At 33.4% G+C, this 21,182-nt stretch overlaps 1 protein-coding gene across 1 annotated transcript in view; it reads left to right on the top strand.

Annotated features, from left to right (window-relative positions):
* LOC146535382 (metabotropic glycine receptor) overlaps positions 1-21,182 on the top strand; it is a 97,613-nt gene that overhangs the window by 56,660 nt on the left and 19,771 nt on the right. Inside the window, exons 2-4 of the mRNA XM_085190655.1 lie at positions 2,573-3,358; positions 5,149-5,332; positions 9,467-9,590. Coding sequence (XP_085046781.1) covers positions 2,573-3,358; positions 5,149-5,332; positions 9,467-9,590 — 1,094 coding nt within the window. The remainder of the gene's footprint in view (positions 1-2,572; positions 3,359-5,148; positions 5,333-9,466; positions 9,591-21,182) is intronic.

A 21,182-nucleotide genomic window follows, 5' to 3' on the forward strand; every position in this document is an offset into this window, starting at 1 on the left:
AAACTATAATTTCCATCTAGATGAAATGCTAAAAGTGACTATTATATTTATTTTCATAAGGACGAATATCAAATTATAGAAATCATCTAATTTTTGTTAATGTATACAAATCTATATCGGCGCGCGCCATGTATGCATTAAGCAAACTCACTTTGGGTGACGTTTTCTTAAAACAACAAACTTTGCAAGCCGTTGCTTAGCAACGCGTAGTGACGATTGTTATTAAGATGGCGGAATAAATTGCATGTCAAATTAAAATGTATTTATATTAGTATATATCGACAATATTACGAATATAAGAAATAAAAGTATCCTATGTTCATCCCGGTACTCTCATGTATCTCTATATGTGTATTTTATTACAATTAAATTAGCGGTTTGGCCCTGATTGCGTAAAAGACAGACAGACAGACAGACAGAGTTACTTTCAAATTTATAATATAGGTATGGATAAGTCATTATTTTAGAGTACGAAATTATTTTAATTCTAGTTATATAGGGCCCGCCTCTTAATTTTCGAGAACAGGTAGGCCTAACTACGTAAAAGATGTTGAAATAAAGTTTCTATTAATAGATAGAGCGAATTAATAGAAAGCTTTACTATTAAAAAATACACTATTCGTATAGAATTAAAATAAAGAATATTAAAGATTTATAAAGTGACAGTCTATCCTGCTAACAAGCTTCATAGTAAAAAAAAAAATATCCCTAGGCGAACTGAAATTGCCTTCAATAAATAATGTTGGGCTATCAATTGCCTCGCAACGCAATTTGTTGTTCTAATAAACAAAATCCTCCTTTACAGAGGCCGCTATAGCTGATTTTACAAGCTTCCCGTGATCCGCTTTATGGCCAATGCTTTAGCATGTATATTACTATTGGACGGCCGTATAGTTCCGTGTGTTAGGCTTATTTATAATTTTTTAGTTTTTTTTTATATTTTTGATATACATATTATATAGATAAAATATACTTTTATTAAATATGTGAATCAATTTTACATTTTTAAATATAAATTATTAAAAAAAAGATACATTTAAAAATATAAAAAACCACTCTTCCGAGGGCGGGACAAGGGTCCAAGCCATCGGTGGCTAGGGCTCCAGAGAGAGGAACCGCCGCACAATACGTGCCGTCTCAAGTAATACTGCCTTCTGTATCCGGTTCTTGATCCAACAGCTAAGCGATAGCCTCTTAAGGTGTTGGTCGAGGCTTTTCGCTATTAGACCGTTAACCGAAACCACTATCGGCACAATGATAGTCGCATTGACATCCCACATGGCGGTAATCTCATGGGCTAGGTCCAAATATTTAGATAGTTTTTCTTTTTCGGCCTTCACGAGATTGTCATCATGTGGGATAGTAACGTCAACAATCACTGCGCGGCGCGCCACTCGGTCTACTAATACTTTATATAGATATATTATTATGCTTATTGAACAAAAGAACCGTTCAAATGCGAGTCGAACTCGCATTCCGAGGATTCCATACCAATTTCAAGATGGATAAGACAAAGAAAAGAACAATTTATAAAAGTAAAACTTAAATTTGCGGACGTATACACTTTGTATTGTTTGAATGACGAATAATTTCAAAATTGTAGGTCTACTGGAAATACCCATTATTTTGATTACGCGGCGAATTTGATAAAAAATGCAGAAAATTTGTTTCAAAAACGCTCATATCTTTTGATTTTGTTGACTTTAAAGCTACTTTTTTTGTGTTCTAAGGGAATAATAAATTGTTTTGGCAGACGGACAGACGTACAACAAAGTGATTCTATAACAGTTCCGTTTTGTCATTCAGAGGCACGGAAACCTAAAGCACAAAATAATAAAAAGACTTATTATTTTGTGATAATTTATAGCAGAATAACATGATATCTAAATAAATACCATGCAAAAACATATAAAAAAACAATTACACATATGTAAATGAACTTCATACATATTCAATAACAGCGGTCTCGCAAGTTATTTAATTTATATCCATCATTTTTATTTGAAATCCAATAATTGCTATCAATGATAATGTAATTAATATCGGATAATAAAAATACTAGTACTATTTACTATACATTTTCATAATTGCCTGTAATGTAACTGGATACTTCATCAAATGAAACATTAATTATAAGGAAATTTCATTGTTTTTAAATAGGTTTTGTATCTATTTTAGTTGTTTAAATTTTAAAAATAAAGCCAGTCGTGGCAAAGGGGCACAAGCGTGTGACTGAAAACGCTACAGGTTGTGGGTTCGATGTCCACTCAGAGGAATGAAATGTTTTTATATTTTCTTTTCTTTGCTCTAGTATCGAGGCAAAGCGCGGTGTTATGTACCGCGTCAACGCCACTTTTGCCTCGCTTGTACTCAATAGCGGAGTGTCTACTACTAATCTTAGCTCCTTCTACCTACTATGCTACTTGCTAAAGCTGTAAAAAGTATTAAATATTCCCATAATTTTATTCTGAGAATTTGTTTTTTATACTGCAAATTTTTTTGTGAAGGATGATAAATTAAAGCCACAAATAAAATTGGTAAAACAGGTAGTAAACATTAATCTTTGTTACAGAGAGCATTGACAAATCGGGGGAAGATCCGGTCGTATCAGCCCTTAGACCTTACGGCGCGCCAGATGAGGATGGATATAAAGAAACTACGTCTGATTCGTACCATATTTATTTTGGAAATTATACAGGAAATATAATTTCTAAAGATAATATTGATATTTCATTGTTAGATCATTTAATTAATGTAGAACATAGTTATGATAACGAAACACAAAGGATGTCCGCCGACGAAGCGATATCTGACAGAATTGTTAAAGACAACATTATAAATGATACAAATGACTTTGAAAATGTAACGGTGCCACGACCAGCCGTACCCGAAGACGTTGTCACCAGATTTCTAAGATTAATAGAAACTCAACATTTGCTGGGTGAAAATTGTACGGCGGGGACGGATTTAAATTTAGGAGAAGGCGTGGTAGACAGATATGCCCAAGAACGATTCAGAATAGAGGCGGACGTTGCTGTAAATAGAGCAAATATGCTCACAAGACTGTGGAAGTACGCTGGTCCACAAGTAATGCACAATGAATATTTATTACATGCAAGTGTTTTTTCAATGGTCGAATTCGATGATGATGTTTTTGCAGCAGGAAATTGCTACGATCAGTATCAATATAAGGATTATCAACTTTTCTGCCCGTTTGCGTACCGGTTGCCAGAAGGGCCGATATTGGCAAAGGATCTAGCGGTGGAGTACAAATATTTGAGCAACACCTCTGAATGGTTTTACATAGCCCGCAAGAATGCTGAACGTGTGATACGAAACAACAATCAATTTAGACGTGGTAAGTTTGTAAGATAATAGTGTTTTATTTATTAAAAAAAATCACAACAAATATCTATGAGGCCGATTGTGGTTCGATTCTCATCCGGGGGAAAGAATTATTTTCAATTTCTGACTAAGGTGACAAGACAAAGCGTTGTAATTCGATCCTCCTCCTAGTACGCAGTGTCTTGAATTGAGCGGTACATGGAGAACGGAGTATCTCAACACAAGGGGTTCCCTTTGCCTACCATGCTACATTCGGGATACAGCCTGAATGTATATCTATACTATATATAAATTTACGTATTGTAACTTCACGCTTAGGAAGAAATGATACTGGCAACTTTTTGATTTTAGTTGACCTTGATCCCTAGCGTGGTAGAACTTAATATTGTACTTTGTCCGATCGAGAACATTAAACTGTACTGTTACTGTAAAATCATTTTAAACGTCTTTTATTATATTTCATTATATTTACTTGCCTATATTTTGTATTTTAATTTAAAACATGCAAAAAATGCATCTGATTATAAACTAAATGTATTTTATGTATATAAATGTAATTGAACAATATTTATTCTTATATTCCTATATACAAAACTTTAATCTCGGAAAAGCTATAATATTAAGTAAATCAAGATTCTATAGTAACAATTCCATCATTTAATATACAGCAATTAACGCCAAATCCCAGAACGGCATTGAGACAGCATCATCTTGGAATTCCATTAAGAGCTGAGTACAATTAAACCAATCCGGCCAAAATGGTTGAACCATTGGAGAAATACTCGTGATGTTATGTAATATTCTATATGTATGTAGATTGGAGGAATGCATTGTTTTAAGCTTATGAAGTTTGCAATTAGTTAACTAGAAGTTTACGCGTTCTTGTCCTTATGTTTGTTTTGTTTTTTGTTTTTGAAATAGATGCATTGGAATCCGCGAAATCTTGTTGGTTCGATTTCCATTCGAGGGAATGAGATATGGTATCTCGATCGGTAAAGACCGGCGTTGATTTCCACACAATGTCTCTAGAATTTGGTGAAAAATGGGGAACGATGGGGTAACTTCTAACTGGTACTCAAAAATGTTTAAAGTATCTAAAAGTATACAAATAAATGTATTTGAATCTAAACTGATTGTGTTTGGATAAACGTGTCCTAATTTCCCCACCAAATGCAATAGCATAACCATCCATTCCACTTCAATCACAATCCACGCTGTGGTTCACAATTTCCCGCATAATCATCACGATTTCTTCGCCATTATCGTTTTAGCTCAGCTTCGATTTCCGTTAATAACACCCATTGAGGCTGACATTCGTTTCATCTTGAGATTAAATGTTGGTACGCTTTGTTTTAAGTCAAATTTTTTTGGGTTGTAATTTTGATAGAGGCAATATGTTAGTGTTTACACAAAAGTGCATAATATGTTGCGGCCGTCATGGTGCAATGGCACAAGGGTGTGACTGTAACGCGACGGCCGTGGGTTCGATCCCTCAGGGGAATGGATTATTAAATCCAAGTCAGCTTCACGCAGTATCTCGCATATAGCAGCGTAGGCATAGAGAACTTAGCGATATGACGTTCCTTTTAGGTTCCCCAGTCTACTCTTCTACGTGCGGGATTACGGGTGAAGTATAAAAAAAAGATATTTAGACAGAGAAAACCTAATTCTCTGCACTTTCCCTTATTTTAGGAACATTACAGTTAAGTGTTGAATACCATGCTTTGTTTTCTTATAAAAAAGTACATTAACCATAAAAAATAATTACTTCTCTCAATATAACCCTTCTTTTTTGCAATACAGGTTTCAATACATACACCTATAACGACACGACCCATACAGAAAGAGAACCTGATGAAATCCTCTCAGTTACATACGAGGATGGTAAATGGTCGAAGCCGTACTATGACTGTGGGGGAGGCAACATATGGATGCTGACATACACTGTGCCCTTTTTTGGATATAATAATGGAACTTATTTTTTCAAGTAAGTTGAATTTTTAAGCTAAATATCTTCAAATTGTATCCCGTATATAGAAGACTAGGTCTGTTCCCTTCAAGAGGACATTAAAATAGTTCATTTCCTCGAGTAAGAATCGAATCGACCATCGTTGCGTTTACGATCAAATATATAATGTGCGTTAAATTTCGATATAAAATACGAAATAATTTAAGTATTTCCATTTCAAGGATAATTGAATATCAAAATATTTATAATTGCGAGGTTAAAATAACTTATTTCATAATAAATTGTTGGATAGTATTTTAAACGTTTTAATATTTTCGTATGGCAAAATTTGCATTTTCTTTTCATATTTGATTTACATTAGTAAAATAGAAGCTATATATCTATCTATATAGTAGTAAAGGGAATAATAATTGGGAGTGAAGTCTACATGTAATGATTATGGACAGTTGCGGGAATATTAGTAAATGATGAGCATATACCAGTCTGATCCACACACCAACGCGCCGCCCAAAGCACTGAGCATAGAATATTTAATTTTTGCCGATACATTAAAGAATTTATCTTCTGCTAGTAAGTTGCCTACTGCCGTAGGCCTGGTGCTTGGAAAAAATGATGTGCGCATCTCCAGCTACTTTTATTCTAGAGAAGATACTGTAGGAGGGTCATGATAATCCCTCAGGAGGGATTGTAATCATTCTTCTAAGTGGAGAACCAACCACCGCTGAGCCACGACGGGCTATAGCAATAGTTTTATTTTCTATAATATACTAGTGGACTTGGGCGGCTTCGCCCGCTTGAAATATAAGAACATTTATTAAATTTATTTATGAAAATATTGTCAGCTTAGAGGGTGAATCCTAATAAATCATGAAACACGTGTTCAATTAAATATTTTTAGGAGTCTAAATTTCAATAAGATTTGAAATCGATGGCGATTTAAATACTTTCCATACATACTTTCTGCCCCAAAAACAACCCCTTAGAAGTCGAATATTGCAAATTCCCGTCTTAGCGAGCACCTACGTCCTATAAATAACTCCCATGCAAAATTTGAGATTCCTAGCACTTGTAGTTTCTGAGATTTCATGATGAGTGAGTGACCTTTCGATTTTATATATATAGATAAATAACAATATATTTTATTTCTTAGGTTCTGTTATTCAACTATCAACACTCCTACCCCAAAATCTGCCTCAGGGATCATAATACAAGTTTTCATTCAATTACTCTCGCTATCAATAGTTTGTATAGAAGTTGACCAATTCCATTGTATTCCACCCCAAGGGTATCTCTGACCTAATCTTTGTATGCGATATACCATTTTTTGTTGAGTCAGGGTATGCTAAAATGTATTATTCTATGAATATATGTAACGTAGGTTTTAGTTTGCGGCTTTACACACTTTTTTTTTGAGGCTGTAAAAATTAATTCTCAATATCTAGAACTTTCGTAGTCTACGAACCTGAAACTGTCGCATCAAATCCATTCAAAGAAAACCATCAGTTGCTGTCTCACTGCGCCACTAGGTCCTCAAATAAAAAACGGAAAAACAAAGAAAATAAAGTTTCAATCATAAACAAATCTCTTAGACCTATCGTCCATTTAGATTTTGCGTATAAACATTGTCATATAATTTACTTATATCACCATTCTATGCTAATATACGTAATAACCGTTAAACATTATGAGGAAAAACAAATGTGGTAAGAAAATTTCATAGAGTCATACATATAACAGATCGGTCTGAATACAGCTTATATTATTATTTGTTTTCTTTATGGTTGCCTTTTAATATATTGTTATTTGTTACATTAAAAAAAGATAACTTTTTTGCGCAAAGCTGAATGGAAATAGAATATTATGTAATGTTTAAGTACTCCGTTCCTGACTTTTCATTTAACCATATACTGATGAGGGGATCTCAGCGCTGCCTTTTATTGACCATACAGGGAAAATGAAAGTGACATACTGACTTCCTTCATTTTTTGCCCAATTTTGAGATATTGTGCACTGAATGACAGGAATTACTTAAGACCATGTTTTATAATACCAGAAAATTAAATTAACAGCGGCTTTCTGTTCTCCACTTTCTTCTACCGATCCTTTCCTTCCTCAGCTCCACGTTTTATCTTGCTCTCAGAACAAAAAGTAAGAAAAATAATTAAAATAAATTCATTCTCCCTAGTGGGAATCGAACCCGCGAGCGTTGCTTCTACAAATGCCGTTGCACCACGACGGCCCCGAGTAATATCGAGTATATTATTATTATTTTTTATTAGTTTTCACGAAAAAACTTCAACGTACATAATAATAACGTGCCAAAACATATCTTTATTTCGACATTCTATTCCAAAATTTATAAAAAAGACGTAAACAAAAAACTAGGATCACTTTTTACTTAGCATTGAGAGCAATTCAAATATATGGATTTGTTTTAGCAGTTCTTGAACTATGTACAAAGATTTATTCTCTTGAGGTCAGTTGAGAAATGGTGTTGGTCTTATTAATATTTGTATTTTATTATCATTGCAAATATGGAGAGCTACATAACATTCTCCAGAGAATCGCATGGTTCATGGAGCACACACTGTGTACTAGCTTCTGCGACTTCGCTCCTGTGAAAATAACTAATAGTTGTATATAATATACTACTATACAATTTTCGAGGCGAAAATTTAGTAGTGAGAACGCAAGGAAATAAATTATTTAATATTTTTTTTCCTCGCTCTGATAACAAGGTAAAGCCTGGCGTTGAGTTACGCCCCCCAGCATGCAATGCCTCCAGTTCACCAGAAAAGTGGGAACGGAGTGTCTCAACACTAGGTTTCCAAGTTCTCTCTGCCTAGTCTGTTGTGTGCTGGATACCGAGAAAAGCTAATTTTAGAATTTGTATGTAAAGTTATAGAAGACCAAACCTGGTCTTTTTTGTTAAAATGAGATATTTCAAGCCTCATTATTATAAAACGAAATGGATATTACGCAAATAATCTGTACAATTGAAAAATAAATGAACATCGTTCATATTTACCTCTTGCATCTTTCATTTAAGAATAAAATTGTAACCTTTATATTTGAAAAGAACAACTAGCTTGCAAAAGGCTATTGGAATCTATAGTCATGTATAGTAAATAAGTAAGAATTGTAAACTGAAGAGTGTGTTTGGTCTGCTTATCTCAGGAACTAGTGGTTCGGATTAAAAATTATTGTTGTGTTAGATAGTCCATTTTTTTAGGAAGGTTAATAGGCTCATAGCCAGGCTCATAGGCATATAGCTTTTTCCATACTTTTTACTACGCAGGCGAAGCCGTACTTAAAAGATAGTAAAAAAATATTATTTTTGTTTTTCAAGCTTCACGCTGTATCTCTTATAAAGCAGGGTGTGCAAAGAAAACTTGAAAGCTGGAAGTGTTGAATCACTCCGACACTTATTTCCTACTTTCCGCTGAATTCTGGAAGCAATTTGTGTTGAGTGGCGGCCGTTTTTATTTCTGAAAAATATTTAAAAAATATATAGTTTATTATTTTTAACCTCTATAACCTCACTGTAAATGGCCGAGGATTCGACTCGAGTGCGAAGTGAGTTTGAGTGGAGAGCGTAGTGTCTTAATAGTAAAAAGAATATTATCTCCGCTTAATCTCGTTTTATGCGGAATAAACAAAAATATCTTTTACTTTAATATCTAAAGACAAGTTTTGTGGACGAACAGGTAGGTAAATAGGTGTACTGGATTACTCTTATAATTAGTACGACTGTGTCTCAGACTCAGCTGTAGCATTTGCATAATCTGTCAAGGAAACATATGGCTCGTCTTTTGTTATTTCCTTCCGTTGTACAACTTTTGAGTTAATTAAAAATTTTAATGTGAATGTTGTGTATTTTAATAATAAAATTGAATGGTATATTAAATATAAGATATTATGGTATATTCCATATACAATATACATATATATATTCGGCGGAAAGTGAGGAATGGAGTATCTTAAAGCTATAAATAACTCATCTCTTAAATAACAGTTCTTAATACAAAAACCTTAAACTTCACACGTTGTCCCGCACAGCAGGTTAGACAGAGGGAATCTAGTGTTAAGACATTCCGTTCTCCACTTTCCGTTTCTATTTTAGACACTTCCTAATACTAATATTTTTTACAGAGGCACCAGCGGTATAGACATCGACTTGCGCCGCGTAGACATCGATCAGTGTCCTCTGAAGCCAGGATCCACGCAACTAAACATATTTGCTGGCACCGATAAATGCAAGAAGGCTACTACTGAGGTAATTTTATAATATTCTTTTTATATTGATATATCTGCAACTTAAATTTTTGTGTGGACTATAAAATCTAAATTAATTTTGATTTAGTAACGATATGAAAATGTATCGTAAACCAATGGATTTTGGTGACGGCCCAAGCACTCCATGTCAATTATACCATGGATTCTTAAATGTTTCTAAATATGTTTCTTTCCTAAAAGTAAGTAGGCGGTTTCTTCCGCCTCATAAGAATTTTGTAAAAATCCTATTTCAGTGCTCCTTCTTATTCCTGAATCAGAATAATATAATAGTTCAGATGTCTATTGCAACAGTTTCTCGCTTCGATAAGAATACAAAACGCAAGTTCCACCACACAACCCGCAGTTTTCGAATTCGAGCAGAAAGCGGAGAAGGAGTGCCTTAATACTATGTTCTTTCTACCTGCTCTGGTATACAGAGAATACAGAGTGAAACTGAAAAAATAATTATGATAGTTAACTAACAGAATTTTATTATTTTACGTCTCATATAGAGAACTGAGCTAGCCCAAACCTTCATGCTCTATCCTCGTTTAAATTCAAGACATTGTGTGTTGAGTGACGAAACTCTACGCTGTACTTTTTCATCACTAGAACAAGAGAATAAATATAATATAAATACTCGTTTTCTCCTTACACCGCTTAAAATAAAACTAAACTCCGAACATTGCTTATGCAAATTAAAGATATAATGTAAAAATCCTGCTTTACAGAGTTGAAAAATTGTAAGAAAACGACAAAAAGCTGAATGTGCACAGATATAAAAATTCACATTCCGCGTACATTTTTATAAGTTAATTAACAAATATACTCACCAGTCGGCATATAACATTTCATTTCGTAGTCTGAAAACCGTGAAATAAGAGTTTCGTGGTAGGCAAGTAAGCAATTTTTACTATACAACCAAAAATAATAAAAATACTTTACGATTTTTTCGTTTACCAGGGTTGTATACCCTGAGAAACTGGTTTTAAGGCATTCCTTTATTGACTTCCATCTATTTTTTTTTTGTTGACTGGCGAAACTCAACACCGAACTTTGGCTTTAATAAAAGTAAAACAAATTACATACATTCAATGGATATTTAATCATTTAACCTACCTCAGCTATTTTAAAAACACTTAAAACTTTGTATTGGAAAAAGTTTTCCTTTTTACGATGTTTGATAAGCTAACCAGCTCTTTGGAAGCAAGAATCGAATTCAGATAGTTTTAAATACTTATTTTATTTGTAATATTAAAGAGAAATTCTTGTATATATATATACGACACTAATTGTATGTGATTCTTAAAACTATTTTGATTGTAACTTTACGTTGTATCTCCAACGGGGTAGCTTGTTAGAACGCCCTGGTTTCTGCATGTATTTTGTCATTTCTCGTACTGTCATTAACTTTTCATACATAATACTGTGATTTCGAAGATCGATAGAAATCGATCGGAAGATACCAAGGTCACCCTTGAACAAAAAGTGCACTAGCGTGACTTAAAGGTATGCAAAAAGTTGCCATCACTGAAAACCTCGTGAAGAGATGATTTTATATGTATTAAACAATAGCATGTTGCTGATAAGGATCCAAAAAAATTCCTCCTATCGTTAATAATTTTTTTACCTAAAGTATACCCCCTTGTTTTTCATTCTACGTAGTTAAAACGAGAGAAACGAATTGTGATTGGCAATTTATGACACATTTTAAGACTTCAGCATTTTGACCCATACTTCTATGCATTAAAATAAATGAGTTCTGCACAACTATTCAACTTTATTCATACGATATGCATATATTTATTTATACTTACTTTAAAACTAAGAACACTTACGCAAATTGGAGCATATTTCTTGAGATTAAAATACGTGGTATTTTCACATGAAATACACATTTTAGTTTCAAAGCTTTTTAAATATTAAACTTTCATTACGCTTCGATACAGTAAAGTTCTCGTAGATATGGGGCATTTGAAAAGAATTAATGTACCGTTTTATAATTTTAAGTACTTTAAATTAGTCTAGAGGCAAAAATTAGAAGGTATATACTACTCATACTATTAAATGGGAAAACTAAATTAAAACTGCGATGTTCGATCCGCACAATCCACAGAGGTGCTTAAGGTAAAGGGAATATGAGATCAGGAACTCCTATACAAATGTGAAATATCGGTTTCTCACTCATAAGACCTACCACCAACTTCTACGTTGACTATTTCATTCTATTGAACTCCTGCAGCTTCCATTAACAAACGTGTGCCAAAGCCCCTAAGAGGTGGCTATTCTAAATATGTATCCCGGAGTATCAGACTGTCAACAATAACGTTTTGCGTTCTAGTTCTAATCCTAGTTCTTTTACTCGAAGAAGAAAAATATTTCATATCTATGCCCTCATAAGATAACGCGTGGCTTTAAGTTAAAGTTACGCGTAGGTTTAAGTTACCTTCAAGTCCACTACAGAGTGTCTTGACATAAGGTTCCCTCTGCTTACCATGCTACAGCTACATCTGAATAATAAGTATAGGTACGATAAATCTTTTTACATAAATATCTCTATAAAATAAAACACTGGCTCCTTTTCTTAACTAAATTACAGTTAAATAATTGAAAGCTTTACATAAGCCTCATGACTGTGTCACTCAATAAAGAAATCGGTTAAAATTATCGCCCTTGGGGAATCGAGAACAAAATATACATTTGGATAGAGCCGCGCCTGCAATGGTGACTTTGGTTCGTTTTTTTACAGTGTGTCCCACATATAGCAGTGTAGGCAGGGGGAACCTGGGAACCTAGTGTGGGTAAAAGGTTTGTTCTTCTTAAGACACTTCCGTTCCCCATTTTTTGCGAAATTCTAGAGACATTGTGTGTTGAGTGGTGGAATTAAATATTATACTTTGCCTTGTCTCAGGACCGGAATCGAGCTTACAATCGTCGCGTTTATAGTCGCACCCTTGGGCTCCTGTGTCATGATGGCCTCAATGATCTTTATAGTTAGTTAGTTTTTAAAGCTATTCTCTTATGTATTTTGGATTACATTTATAATAATTATTTTGATATATAAAAGTGTAATAAGAAAATTAAAATTATTTATGATAAGTTATTTATGTGGTACAGCTAACAATACTAACCCGCTGAAGGGGGTTAAAAAGTAAGCAATGCTATAACTGCTGCCCAAGAAATCTAAGTCTCACGAGATTTTATATTTCGGTAGAAAAAAATGTTTCAGTGTAACAGCTGTTAACTGAGACGAGTCTTACTTTACTTTGAGGGGAATCGATGAAATTGTTTTCAGGGAGTTTCGAAATAAAAGTACCGTTTTATGAAGTATAAGTATCCCTGAGGATCGTCATACTGTAATTAAGATAAAATACTCGAGTGAAGGACATTGTGAATCAGTTTTTGCTTTATTATTTTACGAAATATGAAATAATATAAGTATTTTGTAAATAGTTAATTAGGTGAAAAAGCTACTTCAAGTTCTTCCATTATAACAAAGTAGGCAAAGATAATCTAGTGTTAGTTCACTCTATCTTTTCGATTTTCCGTGCAATTTTTTAAGTTTTTTGGTCCGCCATACCATAAAAAGACGGAGTGTATTATATACTTTATCTACTATCTGAAGCTAATACAAATAAAAACGCTTAAATACGTTGGACTGGCCTACGAGGCCTTTCATACCCATTTCAGGATTGTAGGTCAACGGAAAGTAGCACTTATAAAAGTCTTGTCAACTTTTCAACAATATTTCACTTTCACTTGACCAAATGTGCGATTTTCATATTTGCTTTGGTAAGGGATACCTTTAAATATTGTAATGCAGCTTTTATAATGTTGACGTTATTTATCTTTTTCTTCCCTTCTAAAATCAGCCTTTTATTCCTCACTTTACCATTTAATAAATAATTTTAAAATATAATTATTCCCACAATTACAATTATATAAATAAGTAAACACATTTTCAACTACATTTTTCTTCAACTAATTCCTTAAAGATAAAACGACGCGACAGCCAATTTTAGATATAAATTGTAAACGAGATCTAAACGAGGAAAATCCGTCAAACTTTTCGAGATCCCGTCAAAGATCTGTATCTAAATCAAGAGCTCCGATACCCTCAAATAGAAGACACTTGAGAAAATCGTCGCTTTTCTGTTCTTTAATTTGTTAGCGGATAGTGCTTGCTATAAAGCACTTAATAATTTTGTTTCATATATATATATATATATTTTTTAATAATTTCCTTTTTTTTATTTTCCTGAATAAGTTGTCGCTATTTTATTACTGCTTAAAATTTCAATTTCAGTATTAATATTAATTTCAATATTAATTCATAGATAATAAAGTATTGTATGCACCTTTCATTGTTAGGACAACTACGTGTATATATATGAATCCTAAATACTTTGAGAGACCTTCTGCGAACTGACTGTAAGTCTTATACTTTAAACGTTTTTGTTGTTGTTCTTTAATTATGGCGATCCGAGCGTGCCAGTTCAGCACTAATCACTTCGGCAATGTCACGTTGAATGGAAAACACACAAAGGAGAGTGTACGGTAAAGAGACAATATTACGCAACAGTAGATGCACGTTAAAAAGAGATCCAGCTAAGATACTGCCTTCACCTATAAGATAAACAAAAATTATACACAATATATACATAATAAAGGGTTAGTAATAGATTATATTTTACAAAATTGTTAGCTTATACTATAATATTATTAGATCTAATATATTTACATAAGAATTTACACAAAGGAGTATATACAAACATTAACAGACACTGAACATTAAGGAGACGGGGAACTATATGAGGAAGAACATCATACAAGGGACGAATTAACTTTGGACATGTGAAAAGGATATGGGAAGGGGAACCTTCGTCCAGGCCACACTCACACAGTGAGTGGTCCCTGACCCTGATCTTAGCTAGGTGAACAGGTGTATTAAACGATTTTAAAAATTAAGTGAATATTTTTTTTATTTTTACCGCATATAGCAAGATAGGTAGAGGGAACCTTGTCTTAAAAAAATCTATTTACCATTTCCCGCCCAATTCTTAAGATATTTCTTGTTAATTAATGGAAACCAACGCCGTGCTTTGTCTTTTTATCAAAGCAAGAAAATAAAAATGAGTAATCGCCAAATGGAAATAGAAATTGAGTCAGATGCTGTACATGCCAAGATGGTTTCCAATATAAGATACTTAATTTAATATCTACTACTCTTCCCTACATTATTTTGATCCAGAACATAACAGAGTGAATCTATATCAAACTGCTCATTTCCTCTTCAGTCATTATACCACTATAACATGGCGTGTTGAGTGACGGAACTCTCCATTTAGTAATGTTAGTGTCTATATTTTATACGCCAAAATCCATAATACAGTTATAATATCTCGTAACACATACCTATAAAAGGTAGTAGATTAAAATTCAAAATGTTTTATTGAAAAAGTGATTTTTTTTATGGTTTTTATAATACATGTATTTATTTTAAAAAGTAATATATTTTCTTTTGCCGGTATTTCCAGGTTTACATTTTCAATAATAGAACCCATTAACATAACATATTAAGTGGTGCAACCCATCACCATTACATTTGATTTAATCAGAACTAAAATAGCTTTATCCGCGTTTAAATGAATATAGTACAATAGATTACATCAAAATCATTAATGTAAGCCAGCTTTCCTCTATTAATAGACTATCCAACTCAAAAAGTTTTTGCAAAATTCTAACGAGTTTTTTTTAAATAACGCTTTCAATTGAACAAAATACTCCTCATCTATTGGAGCCGAGCTCATTCCAGCTGTATAAAAGCCTGACAATAGCCCATAAGAGTATTTTTAGATTTCCGTACACAAACGATAAAACGGGCCCGTCTATCTCACGAATCATAATAAGACGTTTGGATTTTCACGGATTATGTATTTCTGTTACCGCTATTACAACAATTAAATTAATATTTAATGGTCTCCCATACAAAAAAACTTGGTTTTCATAAATGACATTGAATTGGACTTACAAGCCCAACTCGTACTTGGATATTTTTTTAAATTTCTCGTTATATCCCACATATAGCAAGGTAGGCAATGCGAACTTAATGTTCAAACTCCCAAGCATTCCCCAAGAAAATGACAATAATTAATTCTACTGAGTTGGAATCGAACCCACAACCTTCGCGTTTACAAACATTTTGTAAATCACTTTTATATTTATTTGTTGCCCTTGCCTACCAAAAATACTTTCTATACGCAATTTTACTTAATTCCTTCTACAGATATAGGATTTAACTAATGAAATATTTAATTTGAATTACCACAGCAGGTGTCGAGCATTAACGGGTACAGGGGGCGGGTAACGGTCGTTAATCAGGGCTATACTCGTATAAGCCATATTACGTTACCCTTTATACAGTCGTAACGCAATATATCTCGTTTAACGTATAAAAGTGTTTTTTAAAATATTTATTTCTGGATATCTTTTTAATAATGAACAACAATTTGTTTTAAACTTATTTAAATTTAAAATAGTTACATTTTATTAAGAAGTATGTTAAATAAACCTTACAAATTTCTAAACTTCTTTTTTATTTTAACTCATTACCAGAGCGAGGAAGTGGAATAAAATATTTAGAAAATAAATCTCGAATCGAATAATTTAAAAGTTTTTAGTCCCATGCTTGCCAATAATAAATTTTAAGAAAGTTATGACATCTGTTATTCTAGCGGGAATCAAACCTACTATGTCTAAAGTCAGATGCTGTGGGCGCCACGACAGCCTCAATAGGATATTTAAAAAAAAGAAATATATTAGTATTTATACAATTGTTATATAAAAAAAACTACGGTTCCTGGTTTGTTAACAAAACTTCACTTATTACAAGCCTTGTTTGGATAAAAGGCTCTCTTCACCGTTGAGGCCTTGCTATTGACTCTACTATATTACTTTTAACGTTGCTAACTTAAATAGTCATTTTACGTTTTTTAAAGCTGATTTGATTTGAAAATAAATTTCCTAAAAAAAAAAAAACAATAAAAGTAACTTGATAGGTGATTAGTGTTAACTCATAATTACGTTTCAAGTTTTCTAATTAGGATCTATTAACCAATTTGTTTTAATTAAACAACATAAATTTTAAATAAATTATAATTAATGAAAATTTACGGTTGTAATTTCAGAATGACTTAACAAGGGGTAAGTAAATATTACGTATACTATAGTTTCTGTACCAACTCTAAATTATATTATAGCATTTTACTTTGTATTTACTTGGCTGCTGTCGAGGGGCATGCAATGTATCGAAATGTCTTGAAAATTGAGAAAAATAGTAATTAGGACAAGAAGTATTAGTAAAAAATATGAGTATTTATCAGCTTCACGCTGTATCCCGCACGGGTAGGCAGAGGGAAACTAATGTTAAGACACTTCGTTCCCTCACTTTCCGCCGAATTCTGGAAGCATTGCGTATTAAGTGGTGGAACTCAACGCCGCACTTTGCCTCGACACCAGATCGAATAAGTGAAAATATAAATTTAAATAAATATTTCCTTTCCTCCAGTGGGGATCGAACCCACTACCAGTTGATTTCGCAGCACACTTTGTGCCCCTGCGCCACGACTGACCTCATGTGTATTTATTAGTGAAGTTTTTAGTAAAAATAAAACAAAATGTTTTTCAACAACCTATCAAATATTATTAACTGTTTGCAACGCGTATGCAGCCAGTGATAAAAAGTGAAATAAAAATTAATTGTTAAATAACTTTCATCCAACAAAAATATGTTTTAAAAAAATAAATTTAAGTGCTTGTATTGAATTTATTTTTAATTCGAGGAAATTTAAAAATATATAAAATTGGTAAATATTTTGTTAAGCGATCGTATTGCCTTTGAATAGATTTTTTGAACTAGTTTGGCCTGGCGTAACCAAAGAATTAAAAAATGTTATCTTCCTTTGGCCAGGACAAGGTGCGGCGTTGAGCTCAGCAGCTCACCACGGAACGTTCTAAAATTGTACGAAAAGTGACGAACGGTGTATCTTCTATTTCCAACGGCAAGCGGAGAACGGAGTCCCTTAACATACATCTAGCTCTCGTAAAAAAATATATTACAGTCGTACAATAGAATAAGTTAATAAACTCTTCTAGCAGTCTTCCAATTTTTCTAGTACACTACTAATATTCCATTAGCCAAAGTTATTACTTAAGACAGCTAACAAATAGCCTAGAGCTAAGCTCCTAAGACTACAATGATCGAGGCTATTAATAAAAATTAAATAACAACACCACGTATCTGATCATATACCACGTATCTACTCATATACGAAGAGGGAATCCGGTAACTAATATCCTAACAATGTGGAATACAAAGCATAATCTTGATTAATGAAACGCTTGTATGTGAATGTAAGCTTGTACAGGCAGGTTGTGGACTGAGGGCTTAGAGAGTGTGTCTACTAGATTTTCTTTAGGTTGTCTTGTGATTACCATGATTTAAAATATTCTTATAGAGTAGGCTGAGGGAATCTGGGAATCTAGTGTTAAAAAACTTCCGTTACCCTACTACTTTCGGGCGTATACTGGAGGCATTATGTGTTGAGTATAATATATGAGTTGATTTGAAATATATAATATTTTATATTTACACGCGCTGGTAACGAGAATCGTTGAGATCCACCATTCATCATAGCGTGAATGCAAAAAAGATAGTTCAGAATTAAATTGTTGGGAATGTTGGGAATAGTGCTCAGAGTTTAATAGTTGAGAAATGCCAAAAATATTATCTCCGTCATCAAAATTAATTTCAATCATTATATAAATATATAAACAACATTTTACATACATACGAGTACATCGATGAATCCATTATGTGAAATGTAGTGAGAAACCTCTATTATATTTCACTTAGGCCCCAAACGCAGTAACAAATAGCCGGATTCCAAACATTCCAATGTACCGTACGTATCGTCAACCAGTCATTTGTCTAGCTCCGGCGGGCATACCTTCTATTACCGATTTCGGGACTGTGATAAATTCGCTTTAGTCCATTCCGATAATATTGCCAATTTTTGAGTCTTTTTTTAGATTTTGGTAACAGACGGTAGACCAAAATTACATTTTGCAAGTGTTTTTCTTTGAAAATATTTTTGGTTCAAACCACAATTGATTCAGTATAATTGAAAAAAATGTTCCCCTAAGACAAGTAGTCGAAATTGCTTTAAAATCAACTCGTTTATGCTTTAGTCAAAGTCTACATGTTTTCCCCAGCTTAAAATGACAGAAAAGTTCTTCACTGAGTTCACTATTTGAGCCAGATATTGGTTAGATATTGCGTTCTTATTTTAAACAAAGACTGAAACTATAAGGAAAATATCGAAAGTCGTGTTAAACTCAAACTATGATAGATAAACAGATGGCTCCAATGAAGCTATAAAATAAAAAGGTTTTGTTCTTGCCGCTGGAAACTCCAAGTATTCGAAACGTGCCTTCCCTCCCACGTAAATGAATTTTGGTTTGAGTGTCATCCAACTTCAAAGAGAAAGATTTCCTTTAGGAACGATTAGTAATAAAAACTTTTGGTGGCATTTTTATTTGCGTAGTGATCTTTACGTCATTGATAAACCGACGCGATGGTAACAGTTCCTCTCCGTATAATATCTGTTCTCTTGCTAGCTACCCTGATATTGACTGTGACTGCGGGTTTTATTCCCACTCTTGAGATAAATTATTTTCATTTCTTCCCTCCAGTAACGTGGAGCTGGTGATGAGTTTCACCATCGAGAACGTAATGTCTTTTAAATCGAGGCGAAAAGTGGGAAACGGAGTGTCTCTACGTACCTTGTAAATGTGTATATGACAAGAAGTTAAAAAAAGGTAGTTCAGCAAGTTTTTTAAGTTTAAGTTTTTTTGTATTTTAAAGACATTGTGAATCCGCCATACGTTTGTTTTAACCAGATCGGGAAAATTAAATAATATGTGTGAGTGAAAGTGGACATGACATGACATGAAATGAAATTTAGGAACAGAGTGTTTTGACACTATTTACCTCTTGCCTACCCCTGCTATATACCGCATATAGTACAACGAGAAACTGTAAAGCAAAAAATAATCTTAAACTATAGCAACTTGTCACCAGTCCCTCCTAAAAGGATGTAAAACCTTTTTTATATGTTTCATTTGAGAAAGCAAAATAAAAATACAGAAATTCTTAGACATTTTTATGTGAGAAACTAAACAGAATGTGACGTTTATTTTTATCGTGGAAATAGCTTGATATCTATGTGGCTTGGTTTATTATCGCGGTCTGGAGGTCAGGGTAAGGTTGGGGTTTTATGTACCAATGTGTTTGGATTTTTTTTTCTTTGATTTAGTATGATAACATACTAGCCATTTCAATTTAAGGGACGAATTAATACTCTTTAGTAGAACGTAATATTTAGTTAGTATTTAGTTTAACTGACTGCTAAAAATGGAGGTTAGCTATTTAATATGTGTGCGTTGTATGTACATGATATTGTAAGTGTATGTATGATATGTTTGTTCACAAAATTTCTCAGAAACTTAAATCATATTGAGATGGCCCATTTTGGTTTTAACATTCTTCATACACCATTTTATATACATTTTCCACTATTATTGTCCAGTTAAGAAGGTATGGATTCAAATCCAAATCTAAGCTAGTTGCATTGAACTAGAGCGATATTTAAATTGTTATTTTCGCTTTCCCGATTCACTATGTCACTAAGCCACCCCAATACTAAAAACTCTAAATAACCGAAAAAGGTAAATTTTATAAAATATATTTTGTTTTGACAAACAATCAACTTCTATATTTAGCCACAAAAAGCAAGCGCCCCGTTGAATAAATAGAATTTCGTTCCACTTCGGCCATTGTGAAAACCGCGCACCATACAACAAAATAAAAGAACAGCTCTCCAACAATTATTCGTGTTAACACGTGACAATTTTATGTGAAAATCGTGAACGTGAAGTGGCCGTAAATTTACGTTCGCTACAAAATCTTTTACACGCTACGAACGAATCATATCGTATACCTACGTATCGTTTCGTTAACGGCCGTTCGTTCGTCCGCATCCGTTTATTTTATAACGCAACTCTATTTTTCCCTTCATTACTCATAAAAAAGTGATGTGCCTAAGTTATTTCAGTTCAAATTCCGATACGAAATTGGTTGTTTTTTTGGGCATGCGCGGTTTGGATGTGTTTTTTTTTTCGTCGTTTATTCAAGATAGTAGTGGGTTCAAATTGCATTAGTGTTTACTTATGAAATTTGAAATTTGAAAACATCCTGGCTCTAAGAACTGCATGAATAGTTTTTCGTAGTGCCGCGTCGGTCGTCGTAGCGCAGGGTCGCAGGAGCGCGTCAGTAAACGCGACGGTTACCTGTTCGAGTCCCATTCGATTGAATGAAATATTTAATATTTTCGTTTCCCTATTTATGTAAAGCGCGGCGAGAACAGAGTGTCGTAACACAAGGTCCCCAGGTTGCCTCTACCTACTCTGCCATGTGTGGGATAAAGCGTAAATCAAAAATAATAAACACCAACTTGTAGCCAAATTTCTTTTA

Source organism: Heliconius melpomene, chromosome 10, assembly GCF_056956725.1.
Source record: "Heliconius melpomene rosina isolate 202511_hmr_F chromosome 10, ASM5695672v1, whole genome shotgun sequence".
Classification (NCBI taxonomy): Eukaryota; Metazoa; Arthropoda; class Insecta; order Lepidoptera; family Nymphalidae; genus Heliconius; species Heliconius melpomene.